Source organism: Tauraco erythrolophus, chromosome 7, assembly GCF_009769465.1.
Source record: "Tauraco erythrolophus isolate bTauEry1 chromosome 7, bTauEry1.pri, whole genome shotgun sequence".
NCBI lineage: Eukaryota > Metazoa > Chordata > Aves > Musophagiformes > Musophagidae > Tauraco > Tauraco erythrolophus.
The window spans coordinates 44,261,480-44,275,843 of NC_141471.1; the positions used below are offsets into that span (position 1 = coordinate 44,261,480).

The following is a 14,364-nucleotide window of genomic DNA, read 5'->3' on the forward strand; positions in this document are numbered from 1 at the left end:
CAGGCAAGTTTGTTATCTATACATCATGCAACACACAAATCAATACTCTGTCCTGCCTACAATTACTTTTGTTTGAGAGAATCTGACATGCATATAATACTTTGAATTACATACAATGTTTGCATATTCAGGGGAACATTTTGGATAGGAAATGCTTTGTATTACATGCTCTTGAGAAAACAAAACACAAGCCAGTAGTAATCTAGGAACTGAGGTAGCTGTATTGGTACCGCTATTTAATGCAATCTGGTTCTTCACTTCGGCTTGCCCACAAATGCAATGCCAAAGGAAACTGCGGCTCATTCAGCAGACTGAATACTGTATTGTGTAAGGCAAAATTTTAGAGCGGTCATTGATGCATTTACTAAGCTTAAATTGCAAACAAAGCGTGTCATGTTTTTCCACCTTTAAAATTTCAAACTTCAGAAAATATTTTTTCAGTTCAATTATTAAAATCAAATGCTGACTGATGCAAAACAAATCCACTGTTATCAATTTCAAGTATTTTTCAGAAGGTAAGTTGTCCACACACACAATGTAACTGAACACTGAAGGCACAATTGCATTAAAAACCATTAAAATTAATTTATATTGTTTACATATATCTTTTTGTAGCTTGAAAACACATTTCTTTATCTGTTTGGATACAGGTAGATGAAGAAGTTACTACTCAACTGCAGTTACTTCATTTTTGCACTAACTTAACCCACAGCAACCACCAAATGCACGAATAGGCAACAGCAAAATAGGCAGGCAAAAAACAACTGCAGAGTACCTGTGAGTGGGTAACTTGCACCTAGTTCCCTACTCCACTGTAACATGCCTGTCTGTTTCAAAAAAGTAACCACGAAGATGGAAGTCATTGGACTGAACACTGTATGCAGGAGTACTTACCATGAGTATAGAATGGTTCCCACTACCGATTCAAGTTTGCTGTTTTCTTGCTTTTGCTTTGCAAGCCCAAAGTCAGCTACGATAAAGAAATAAAGATTCACATGTCAATAACGACCTTCTTTGCATGATAATCAGTGCTGGTTCAAAACAGCTGAAAATTTGGGAGAGGGTGGAAGGGAAGTTTGGAGGGTTTTTCTATTTTTTACATTTTGCAGTACCAGACCATACTATTCCTATCTCCGCATTAATCAACAACTTACGTTTGAATTAGGCACATCAGCTTTAAAAATATTATAAAGACACCTCTGATGCTTTCAATCCAAACCAGCTTCAGGTTTCTACTAATATATCACAATCAACTGCATGACAATGGTAAATACCTAATAAGCAGTGACCTAATGTCCAAATTAATGGAAAAAAAAAAAAACAACGTAATGAAGTTAGTAATTGTTTTGCTTTCCTTCAAATTACAATAGCTGAGAAGGGCAGAATTTCTCAGAAATTTAATTTCAAAGGAGCATAGGGGGGTTAAATACCTGAATAGTTCATGTTCAAAGACTGCATTTGGTAAGAAAAAATGGTGAATCTTAGCCTTATCTTGTGACAAAAGCTGTAGATTTAGATAATTATGTAATTATGTTAATATAAGTGCCTTTTGTGTAATTATCAGGTAGTCTTTCACAAAATTGTCACACACAGTCTTTAGAGATTATATGTTTAATCTAAGTTCCATGCAAACAGTTCGGTTTTTTCAATTCAATACTGTACTGCTGCGTCAAATGAACAATGCAGCTAAGATACATTGCATTTTACTACATCCAAGCACAGAAAGTAAGAAAAAAATCATTGTATTTGTTAAAGTCTGTTTATACATTTTGTATTGTAATATTGTTTCAGAATTGGGAAGATTTGTGTGGTAAATAGCCTTGTTTAAAATATTTTAAGGCTCCTTTTCTACTCGGACAGAGCCCATAGCGTTCCTATTCCAATTGTTTTTACGGTGAGATAGTTCACAAACATTTCAGTTCAAAATGTTTCTACTCAAAAAAAGCTGCATATCAGATCAGAAGAAACAAAGGTAAGAAAAATTATTTTCTGTTAGCACTTGCTCATTGTGAGCCTCAAGGGTCTGAAAAGGAGTAGATTCTTTATTCAGAAAGGGCTTATCATAAGAAAGTCAAATGTAGGTACCCAGGCCACAGATCACTTTTCTTTGAACAAAGTGTTCAAAGAAGGACTAGCTGTGCAGTGCTTGGAAAATATAAATAGAAAAAATGCTAAACTAACAGGATCACTGCACTGAGAGTCCTCCCTTTGCCCTTGAGTTAAGACAGTGCTCAGGCAGTTCACTCCAGGGAATACTAATCCCAAAAGGACCAGAGGTTTTTGCAGTGTTGATACTTCCCTGAATTAATTGGGGTGAATCATTCTAAATTCCCTCCTCTGGAATACTGCGCATAATATTTTACGAAGAGAGAGTATTAAGACATTACATCAATCAATAAATTCAGTTCTTGGTGCTTGAAAGATTTAGGAAAGAAAAGAGGAGAGCTGGACATCTCTGATCCGGAAGAAGTAGTTACTTTAATACAACATTAGTGATTGTCTAGAAAAAAGAAAGCAAGTGAAAAATCAGCCAATGGAGTAAATCTGTTCCCTTCCTTTTAGGCTCAGGTCCTCAGAAACAGAAGGAAAAAACCTCATTTCACAGGCAAAAACTTTTTCCAAATTCTGCTAAACCGTCTTGACATCAGCAAGAAGCTCCTAAATACAACTGGTGCTGCCAAAGCTAAGGAATGTAAAGCACAGGACAAATCAGCTTTACATTAAACATAAATGTTTTTTCTTAGCTTTTTCGAGTCCATAATATAGAATGGAATGAAAAGGAATTGGCAAATGTTGAACTTAATTGAACTAGTGAAATTGCTTCGGTCTGCAGCTTACAAATTGGTCTATAACTTTTAATACCTCAGGATTCTTTATTTGGTATGTGATGCCAAAAGTTCCCACAATAACTTACAAACAAATGCAATCATTTCTGAGAACTGCACAAGGCCTGCTGCCCATAGCATTAAATGAAGACCTGACAAAATATAAAGATGACCCCTAATAACTGGTGTTCATTGTTTCAGCTGTGAACTGAGGCTTGATTAATGAGGACCCATTGCAACAATTCGTATCTGGTGATTTCCTGAAAGAGCTTCACATCATAGCAGTATGTCTTTCAGAAGCTGGTAGGGAATTGTGAGAGCAAGATTACTCAACACTTGCTCAACTTTTTATGAACTTTACCCAAGTGTCAGCTTTTAGCATGGAGACCTACATAAATCTTTGATCTGATCTAGTGATTCTTATGTTATGATTTTATCAGTCACTCCTGAAATTCAAAATCCTACTTATTAAAGAAAGTATCCTTCCTGAACCATCTCGATTTACTACAGTTAATTCATCCAGTGGTACACCAAGCATTAAGATATACTTCTTAAATACAGGAATAGGTCCATCCTCAGAAGCTAGACCTAATTCACACATATCTGTGTGAATGCAGGTGCATTTGATCACAAATCTCCCCAATTTCAGAACGAAATACAAAACTTACGGCTTCCGAATATTTTCCTACAGCTTCCATTCTCACTTCCACAAAAAAGCAACCTACCAATTAACAGAAACGTTGTGAGTACTTGCTGGAAGGAATTATATCAACACTGACAATATCATGATAAATATCAGTAGAATAAAGGTGGCCAGAGAAAAATAGAAAAGAAAACCTCTTAGAGAATCATACTGAGAAGGCCAGTGAACGCTTTGTAAGCCAGTAAATTAGATGAACCAAAACAAAGGCTGGTACGAGCAGAGGCAAAAAGAGAGCATAAAACAGAAGGAAGAGAGGGAGGGGGCAGTCAGGCCATCCAGCCCCCACTAACATCAGGATGCAGAAATGCATGCTGCATCAGCCCATCCAAAGGGGAAATTACAAACCCATCTGAGTGATTCTGAGCAAGATTCTATGAGAAAGATGAGCTAGTAACCCTCTGCCATAAAAAAGACCAGTCCTATCCCTCTTCTGCACTGTCTCTGGAAACCAGCTCATCTGGCACTTGTGCCTTGATGAGTTTAGCTCACTCTTTTTCTAGGCTAGTTTCACACTGCTTTAATCTAGTCCCAGATCTAATATCACAGGCCTAAAATCATTGAACTGTCTGCCACTTCAAAGGATTTTTGTTGCCCTCCATAGTCTTGCAATGCAGGAATAAAATTGGCATTAGAGAGGCAACTCCCTCATCCCCCCAGAATAACAAAAACCTCCCTCATTTTGACTGTTAAGACTGTCCCACCTTCCTGAAAAGTAGTAATTACCTCTTTTGGATCAAAACCAAAACAAACAATGGTTATTTTGTAGTACAGCTGAAGACAAAACAAAATGCTAGTGGTTGACACATTTCCATGAGGAAGCAGGCTTGGAGCTTTAATGGCACCAGTGGAAAGAACCATTTACCTACCCAAAAAAACGAGTTATCTGTTGCTGCAAGATAATGGCTGATTTCATCTGCACATGTCATTTTTGAAAAATGATACTTTTTCCAGTTTTAAACACTATTATAATTTTTTCAGGTTCATGTGAATTACATGCATATCACCAGTACAACTTATTGTACCATTCTAGTCCATGAGAGTTTGTAAAATGAGTGGAATGGTAGGTACACCAATCCAGCAAACAAGTTTTCTGAAACAAAATTTCCATGGTAGTTTTTGGTGCTTTGTCTACTGTGCAACCTCAACTGTATTTCGTTACAGCTCATTTCTCTAACAGTTGGAAGCTTGGCATCATTCATCAAAGACAAAGAGCAGCCCCATTGCAGCCTTCCAATACCTAAAGGGGGCCTACAAGAAAGCTGGAGAGGAACTTTTTACAAGGGCATGTAGTGATAGGACAAGGGGCAATGGATTTAAACTGAAAGAGGGGAGATTTTTATTAGATCTAAGGAAGAACTTCTTCATTCTGAGGGTAGTGAGGCACTGGAACAGGTTGCCCAGAGAAGTTGTGGATTCCCCATCTCTGGAATTGTTCAAGGCCAGGTTGGATGAGGCTTTGAGCAACCTGATCTAGTGGAAGGTGTCCCTGCCCATGGCAGGGGGCTTGGAACTAGATGATCTTCAAGGTCCCTTTGAACTCAAACTATTTGATGATTCTATGATTATTTTTAAGTCTGTTCGAAGACAATAAAAAACCTAACAAACTTTCACCATTAGATAGATCTTTATAAACCATTACTAGACATGCAATTTCACCAGCAATTCATTATCAATAGTCATATCTCTCCATGGTATTGTTATATTTGACTAGATTTTGTACTGTGATTGTAAACATTAAGCCTTGAGGGTTTTTTCCTATGTATACCAGGAATCTAGAAAACTAGTTGTTTTAATTTGATAAAAAATAGTCAAGCAACCGTGCAAGACAGTCCTCAAACAGAAAGAAAAATTAACACAAAATTATGCAGTCATAATCCTTTAGATTCTGAAACACCCTTCTTCACTTGTTTTCACTTGTTTACATTGTGTTTAGGGTAGCAGCGTGATAATGAAGTAAGATTGTTTCAGAAAACATTAACATGCCAAGGAAGAAGGTGTGAAGGGAAGAGAGAACTATGAAAAAACAAGTAGGCTGACTTGACTAGTATCTTAACCTCCTACAGAATGATCTCTTCAACTTTCATAATAGCTGAATCACAAAAACTTTCTAAATCTTAGCAGTGTCTTTAAATGAGCATTTTAGGTACCTGCAATGTTTTTTTTTTCTCTTTTTCTTGACAAAATCTGTTTTTTCATTTGCCATTTTATTTTCTCAAGATTTCACCTAGTAGATTGATCTTCTGCAGTAAAAACAAGAGGAAAATTTTCCAGACACTACATCTTAACAACACTGATCTCATACTTGCATATATGCTGCCTTAATTTATATTTGAATCCTACTTGAAAATGCCATTAATTTTTCCTAAAAATCAAATATGCACACAAAGACTAAAAGCAAATCAAAAAAGGAGGATGACTGGAATATCAAATTCACCACATATGTGAATTTCAGACCTACTCAGGCCAGATTGAACAGTTTCTTCTGCTACCTTGAAAGGTTTAGGATGAGACAAAATCACTTTGCTTCTCTTCAGTAAGTTTGCAACCAAAATCAAGCAAGTTTGTCATCAACTTACTGAGTTACAGTGATCTGGAAGATAAAAATAGAACTTTATTTTCCATGAAAGCATATCCTAAAATCAAGACAATCTGCAATTTAATCAACAGTAGTACAACTTATTCTACTCTTTCTTCAACAGAATGGGAACAGAATTCATTTCTCATCAGTCCCAAATACACCTTTCTAGCTCTCCTATCATTCTCCTTTCTGTGTGCTGATATCAATGCTTCGTAAATTCAGTCTACTGTCAGTTTTGTGAATCTTGTAACTTCTGCACTAAGAACATTAGCATTGACCCACATCTAGAACTAAGACTTGTAGAGAAAGATGCTATTATGCTATTAATCCACCAATATTGTCCAGAACGATTTACAGTGTGAACATAAGTGAGTGGAAAATTCCACTCAGTCTATAATGGAAGCTTTGAAAATGAAGTACTACAAGCATTTCCTTGAATCTTAGTATGAAGGGTAGCAATTCTGATAATGAAGACTGGTTAAATGAGACATATAATCTGAAAAAAAAAAAAAAAAAACAAACTAGCACTGATCCTAGTGACTCCAAAGTGTAGTGACTAATGCACAATAGACACTACTTATATCCACTTTACCGCATGGCCACTGATTCTCTGGGCATGGCACAGAATAAAGAGCCAATAGGTCTTTTAAAAAGTGCATTTGACAAGCAAGTATTCTGAACAAAAAAATTACCAGGTAGCTTTCTTCCAGCATCCAGTAGCTATTTGAACTTTTCAAGTCTCATTCACTTCATCATTCTGACTCTTCATGGCTGCCTGCTATGATGAGAAGTGTATCAGTGTCATGGTTTAGCCCAGCTGGCAGCTAAGCTACCACGCAGCCACTTGCTCACTTCCTCTCCTTGGGGCGGAGAGAAGGAAAAAGTAACAAAAGGCCTGAGGGTCGAGATAAGCACAAGGAGGGATCACTCACCAACCACGACCCCAGAAAAAAAAACAGACCTGGCCTGGGGACAAATCGATTTAATTCATTAATAGTTACTTCAGAGAGGATAATGAGAAACGAAGCCAGATCTTAACAATACCTTTCCCCATCCCTCCCTTCTTTCCGTCTCTACATCCTCCTCTCGCCACCCCAGCAGCACAAGGGGACAGGGAATGAGGCTTGCAATTCAGTTTGTTAACATGCTGTTTCTGCTGCTCCTTCCTCCTCATGATCTTCTCCTTCTCCAGCGTGGAGTCCCTCCCATGGGAGACTGTCCTCCATGAATTTCCCCAAATGAGTCCTTCCTGCAGGATGTAATCCTTACCCACCAGATTGCTCCAGTATGGACTTTTCCTACAGAGTCACGGCTTCTTAGGGTGCAGCCACTCGATCCAGCGCAGAGATCCTTTCCATAGACTGCAGATGCAACTCTGGTCCACCGTTCTTCCCACGGAGACAGTCCTCTAAGAACTCCTTTGGGCACAGGCATCTCTGCTCCAGTGTGGGGTTCTCCACAGATTGCAGGTGGATCTCTGCTCCACAATTTCTCTCATGGGCTGCAGGGGGGCCTTCTGCTGTCTCACCACAGGCTGCAGGAGAATCTCAGCTCCGGCACACCTCCTCCCGCTTCATCTTCACTGACCTGGGCGTCTGTGCAGCTGTTTCTCTCAGATTTCAGTCCTCTCTCTGCTGCAGCTGTGCCTTGCCCGACTAGCCCGACAAACCTTGGCAGTCCCAGCAGGATGAACTCTGCCCAGCTGGTGCCCCAGGAGCGGGGCGCTGTGGAGCAATCCAAGCCACGCTGCCATGGCCAGGCCCCTCTGCCTACCCCCTCTCTTCACTGCAGGTCCTGCCTGGCTTGAGTTCCTTTGTCCCTTTCTTAAATACGGCTTTCTCAGAGGTGCTGTCTGGCTCGATGCTGGCCAGAGACCATCCCGAACTTTTATGGAGTCAGGGAAGCTTCTCCCATCTCCTTAGAGAGGCTATCTCTGCAGCCTCTCCCCTGCTACCAAAACCCCACCACATAAATCCAGCACAGATAGGTGAGTTGTCTCAAAACTAGTATTCTGCTGCTAAATAATTCTAAGTTTCTGTTCCATACACATCCTTTCTGCTGCTATTGTATCGTGTGTACTAAACATTAAACAGAGCATGCCATCCAAAAGAGTGTATGGAACCCTTCACAATTCTCCTTGATTTCAGACTTGAAAGGTATCAAAGTGATTCCATGCAGCCCTCTGACCATCAAGATCTAAACCTTGCTGCAACTAGATGACTGAGGAAAAGTGATGATCTACTAAGTCTTCTGTTTGTCCTACAAACAGATGCAGCTATGGTACTCCAAACAGAAATATGCTGTGCTAGAAACAAAATACAGCTGCAATAAAGGAGATAAACATTTTAAATTCAGAAAACTGTAACTTCTCAATATCTCATAAAAAGGCTGGGCAGACGAAATTGAGAGCCACAGATAATATTGGTTCAATGAATCTATAAAATCCTATACAAAACAACTTTAATACAGGCTGTGCCTAAAATTCTACCTGCGTAGAATTTCTTTTGCGTCAGAAATTACAAATCAGGCATTCAACCTGACCAGACACACAACTCCAGTAACACTTTTTTACCAATTTAGAATGAGATGTTTTATGAAATTGCAGGTTAGCATGATTTAATATTTATATTTTCATAGCATTTGTAGCGCACCCAGTTATGATTAAATTCTGTACCAACATATAAGAGAAGGTAATTATGGCCCCCTTCCTATCAAATTTATGTCAGAGATGAAACAGAACAAATGAGTAGGGTGGACAGTTCCAGAGACTACATAACAATAGCATGCTTTAAAGCTCTCTACAGTCTGAAACAGAGATTTTATATGACCACTGGCCTGGCTAGGATCAGATTGTAAATGTCTGTTTCCATTTGCAACAACACATGACTTAAAAGAGCTTGCAAAAGATGGGGATAACTCAGATTTAATTGACGTGTGTAAAAGATGTCTTTGGAAAAGCAAAGGCAGTTATATAATCTTCACATAAGAATGAAGCCCTTCCTGAGCTTAGGACTTTCATTTGCATCTTGCATAAGTTTAAAACCAAAAGAATAAACAAAGACCTAGATTAAGGATGGTGTTCAATTACACTCAGTATTTAAGAAAAAGAAAATACAGTGTGAATATACAGATTTAAAAATTCTTCCTACTATTAAGTTCAGCGAGGCCAAGTGCAAGGTCCTGCAAGTGGGTCGGGGCAATCCCAAGCACAAGTACAGGCTGGGCGGAGAATGGATTGAGAGCAGCCCAGAGGAGAATTACTTGGAGGTGCTGGTTGATGAGAAGCTCAACATGAGCCAGCAATGTGCGCTGGCAGCCCAGAAAGCCAACCGTATCCTGGGCTGCATCCAAAGCAGCGTGGCCAGCAGGTCAAGGGAGGTGATTCTGCCCCTCTACTCTGCTCTCCTGAGACCCCACCTGGAATACTGTGTTCAGCTCTGGAGTCCCCAACACAAGAAGGACATGGAGCTGCTGCAGCAGGTCCAGAGGAGGGCCACGAAGATGATCCGAGGGCTGGAATACCTCTTCTATGAAGACAGGCTGAGAGAGTTGGGGCTGTTCAGCCTGGAGAAGAGAAGGCTCTGGGGTGATCTTATAGCAGCGTTCTTGTACCTAAAAGGGGCCTACAGGAAAGCTAGAGATGAACTTTTTACAAGGGTATATAGTGATAAGACAAGGGGTAATGGTTTTAAACTGAAAGAGGGTAGATTTAGATTAGATATAAGGAAGAATCTTTTCACTCTGAGGGCGGTGAGGCACTGGAACAGGTTGCCCAGAGGAGTTGTTAATGCCCCATCCCTGGAAGTGTTCAAGGCCAGGTTGGATGAGGCTTTGAGCAACATAATCTGTTGGAGGGTGTCCCTGCCCATGGCAGAGGGGTTGGAACTAGATGATCTTTGAGGCCCCTTCCAACCCTAACCATTCTATGATTCTATTACCTCAGGTATTCTTCTTTCAGTAAACCCTACAAAGAAGATATTCAGAGACCATCTCTAGAAAAGGCCGCCTGCTCTCTGCCTGTATGAATTCTAGTTTTCAGCCACCTTTCACCACAGGTTCCTGCCTACCAAGTTCTGCTGGAATTGTGCTACAAGGGCCACCTGCATGTAGCAATTTCTCCATGAATCCAGGACAAGTAAGCATAATTCTTGAGCAGGTTTATTTTTTTCCGGGCTGACAGCAAGGTGGGAATGTCTCCCACACTATGCACTCCTTTCCTTTTCAACCAGCATAAACTCAAACTGTATTAGAGGTCTTCAAAGGATTTGAAATGTGAGTGGCTCAGTTCTCACACACGTGCTGAGAAATGCCTACCTGTGTGCCCTAGAACTTTCTTAAAGCAGTTCATTGTTCAGTTTGCTGCACAGTCATACACAATACAGAATGAAAGTCTTAGCCTATAGAAGCACTTTACTCCAGTGTATTGCTGACTTAATTCTTTTTCTTTTTTACTCAAAATCGACCATGAGAGTCGGAAACTAAGGCATCTCTCTAAAGACAACATATTTGAAGAATGTTAGTTACAGAGGAGTAAGCTGCCTTGTTACATTGTCGGCCTGCAGATTCTCACAGCAAAAGATTAACAAGAGTTACTATTTCCAGAAGGACTGATTGCGGAAAAGAAAAAAGAGCAGCGTTATAAGATATACAAACTTCTTTTATGAAGCAAAATAATTTCGACCATCGGAGGTCACATCTTAATTAGATAGTCGCACAACACTGCTTCAGGGATAGTCCACAGGAACATTATGCTAGTTAGACAGAGACAAGTTTGGGACAGTTTTGAGATTTGAAAGACTCCAGAAAATTGAACTGTCTCTCTTTAGGATGACTGTGCAGCTTGTAAACACAGAACTACAGTTCTGAGTAGATCTTAGAACAGACCCTCTTCTTTTACAGAAGTGTCAGGTTAAATTCACTGCAAAGGCAGATTTAAGACTTCTCAATATTTGAGCATATGCTTCCAACTTCACCTAACATTTTGTATTAACTTCCATCTAAAACCACTTGAAATTCTCAAATGGGTAGTATACTTATCCACAAATATTGAGACATAATTATCTAGATTGCAAATGCTCCTGTCTTTAGAATACATGGACTGTATGAGTTAGGCATAATACCACAGCATACACCAATACAGTACATATTTACTATCATTGGAAGGAAAGTAAATTATTCTTTATTTTGTTAAGGTTGTAAAACAGCAAGGCTCAGTAAAATTCAGAAATAATAGAAAAAAGGTACTCAACTCTCCGAAAATTCAATGTGCATTGGTATTAATTAAAGTAGTAAATAAAGTGTTTGCTTAAATATTGCAATAGTTTCAAACCAATCACTGTAGAAACGCTCAAAATAAGTTTCAGTTCTTACAATTTTCCTCAACTCCTGTATATCTTTGACAGAAATATAAATGTTTTTCAAGAACAATTTTGAGCTTACATTTGAAAGTACATTTACAGTTCTTTATATTTAGATTGGGCCAGAGGTAAGGCAAAGAAAGATGTTAAATCAAGACAAGAGTGCCCCTCAGTGGCAGTATGTTGATATAAAATACAATTATCTCATACTTTAAAACAATATTCTGAATATTTATTTTCATCACTCAGGGAAAAATGCTCCATTAAATCATGTTTTTTCAAAATTACATCATTACTAAGAATCAGAATTTTTTAGCACATACTTAAATTCATTTATTATTAAATTGTATGTACATCATCATGTATAAATATTTACTACAAAACAACAGTTGTTAAATATATTTGCCTACTACAGCTGAGTGTTCTGTGGTTGGGTGTGTGCATGTGTCTACATTTCCCTGCTATTTTTAAAGAAGAGAGATTGATTTTGCATTAAGACTTCTCGTAACTATTCTGCAGTATTCAAATTGTTTATTTAGTTCTGTGTCATGAGCAGTAAGAAAGCATGCAGTAGTTCTTTAAGAACTTTAAAAACTACAGTATCTGAATTGCCTGTAAGGCTTGCTGGTGTACCAATCTGTAGTAATTCACTCAGAGTAAAACTCTGTCATACTTCGGAGTACTGCTCACACATGTACTGCTTTCAAAGCCTATACTGAAACCTGCCTAGGCTCCTTCCTGCACACCGTGGAGATTATAGAAGCATACATCAAGAATATTGACTACTACAGTCTTAGGCAAAGACCACCTCACTGTAGCTAATCACTGGGAACAACTGATGGGTACTAAATAACTGCATGGTATAGACCATTCCAGTAACTGCATGGTATAGACCATATTCCAGTATATAACTGGAATAGAACCAATGGCTGTTGTACTTCATATGTTCATTAGCACTCGTTATCTAATCTGGTTATCTCTATATTCATGCTGATTTAAATAAAAACAGGCCTCGAAGCATAACTATAGTTTAATTTTTTTAGGGCTAAATCATCTCCTCTCACGTTTGACATACTGTCCTGGTTTTAGCTGGGACAGAGTTAGCTCTTCTTTTTAGCAGCTAGAAGAGCTCCGTGCTTTGGTTTTACTCAGAGGCTCGCTCTGAGAAGAATGTTGACAGCAAGCTGATGTTTATAGTTGGCACTGAGGTCTCAAGGACTTTTCAGCTTGCTGGGTTCTTGCCAGTGTGCAGGAGCACAACAGGATAAGGGGGGAGCACAGCCGGGACAAGGGGTCCACAACTCTCCTTACAATTTGTACCTGAACTTAAGATTGAGGGCCAAACTGGCCAATTAGTATTCCATACCATCCAGCGTCATGCCCAGTACAAAAGTGAGGGTCAGCCGGAAAGAAGGGCTTTTGCCCTTCCGGGACTCTCACTTTCGGGCTGAGAGCTTTCTCTCTCTCTCGCTCTCTATTTCGGGGCCTCCTGTTCATCCGGGATTGCGGTATCAGGATTTATCTGTTTCGGGATTGCAGCTTCGTAACGAGATGCGCCTCGGTCAAGGGGTGGTGAGCAATTACACCGCACATCACTCGTTTGTATATGTTTATCCTTGTGCATATCCATACATATACATTGGTAGCGGTAGTAGTAAACTGTTCTTATCTCAACCCACAGGTCTCTTTTCTTTATCCTCTTTGATTCTTTCCCTCATCCCTGGGGGTGGGGGAGGGTGAGAGAGGGGCTGTGTAGGGTTTAGTTGCCGGAGCGGCCTAACCCACGACACATACATAGCTGCAAAAATTCTAGTCATGGCTGATGCCATCTTGTGGCAATGATCACAAAATCTGCTTTAGCAATTATTTTACACACAGTATAATGCAGTAATTTACTAGCTTCCAAGTATGGTGACCAATGCCTGGGAATCTGAAACCTTCTGAGAGTTTCAGTACAGCAATTCTACTCATTTACATCATGGGAAATTCTACTTAATTAATGTAAGTAAAGTAGTTCTACTTACTAATTGTAACTTTGTCTTTATCCCCCAGCATGACATTGTTTGGAGTGAGATCTCGATGAACAATCCTTTTCTCTTTATGTAAATAACGAAGAGCTAGACAAAGCTTAAAAACAAAAACAGCCTTTCAAAGATTCTTAACTACAACTTAAATAAAGGCACATAAAATGAAATTAATTTCTGATATTAGTGTTTGATATAATAAGCCTTACTTTGTCATTTACTAGCCTAAAAAACATAAATGGTGCTCCGAATTACATGTAGGATAGTCCTGGTAACAAAAAAAAATGGAGGCCCTTACTTGGATAAATATATGCCATACTCTTTCTTCTGTAAACCGTTGTTGCTTTTCCTTCAAAGAGTGAAAGTGCTCTCCCAATGGCACTCCCTCTATGAGCTCCATGACGATGTACAATCTGTCATCTACATAAAAGAAAATGAATTAATAGACCATTACAATTATACAGAAGGCATTAGAAAATAGAGTATTCGAGGTTAAAATATATTTTAAAGCTTTTTTTTTTTTACTTTTTAAAGTAAAAAAGTACTTTCTACTCCTTGTTATTCCATTTTTTCCTCAATTTACATCACAGCAACTCTAAGGAATTCACTGCCTGACACTCACTTAGTGGGCAGGTATATGGAGCTAGCTCTTTATAAAAAAGAAAATTAAGACAATATGCCTGACCAATCTATATCATTCATTCTACTAGTCTCTATAGCTTTTCTGCCTACATAGCACTACAGTTTTAAGTTTGGGGTCCTTAATTCTACAGGACGAGAATGATGCTTTCTGCATGTTTCCAGTGTATCTAGTTTTACTGATAAAGAAATATAAATACTATTTCCCACCATTTTTTCAATTTTAAAGCAATACAAA

General features: G+C 38.9%; 1 protein-coding gene across 1 annotated transcript in view; it reads right to left on the reverse strand.

Moving 5' to 3' along the window:
* NEK10 (NIMA related kinase 10) overlaps positions 1-14,364 on the reverse strand; it is a 100,452-nt gene that overhangs the window by 63,399 nt on the left and 22,689 nt on the right. The window contains 3 exon segments of the mRNA XM_086615156.1: positions 895-970; positions 13,488-13,590; positions 13,786-13,907. Coding sequence (XP_086471282.1) covers positions 895-970; positions 13,488-13,590; positions 13,786-13,907 — 301 coding nt within the window.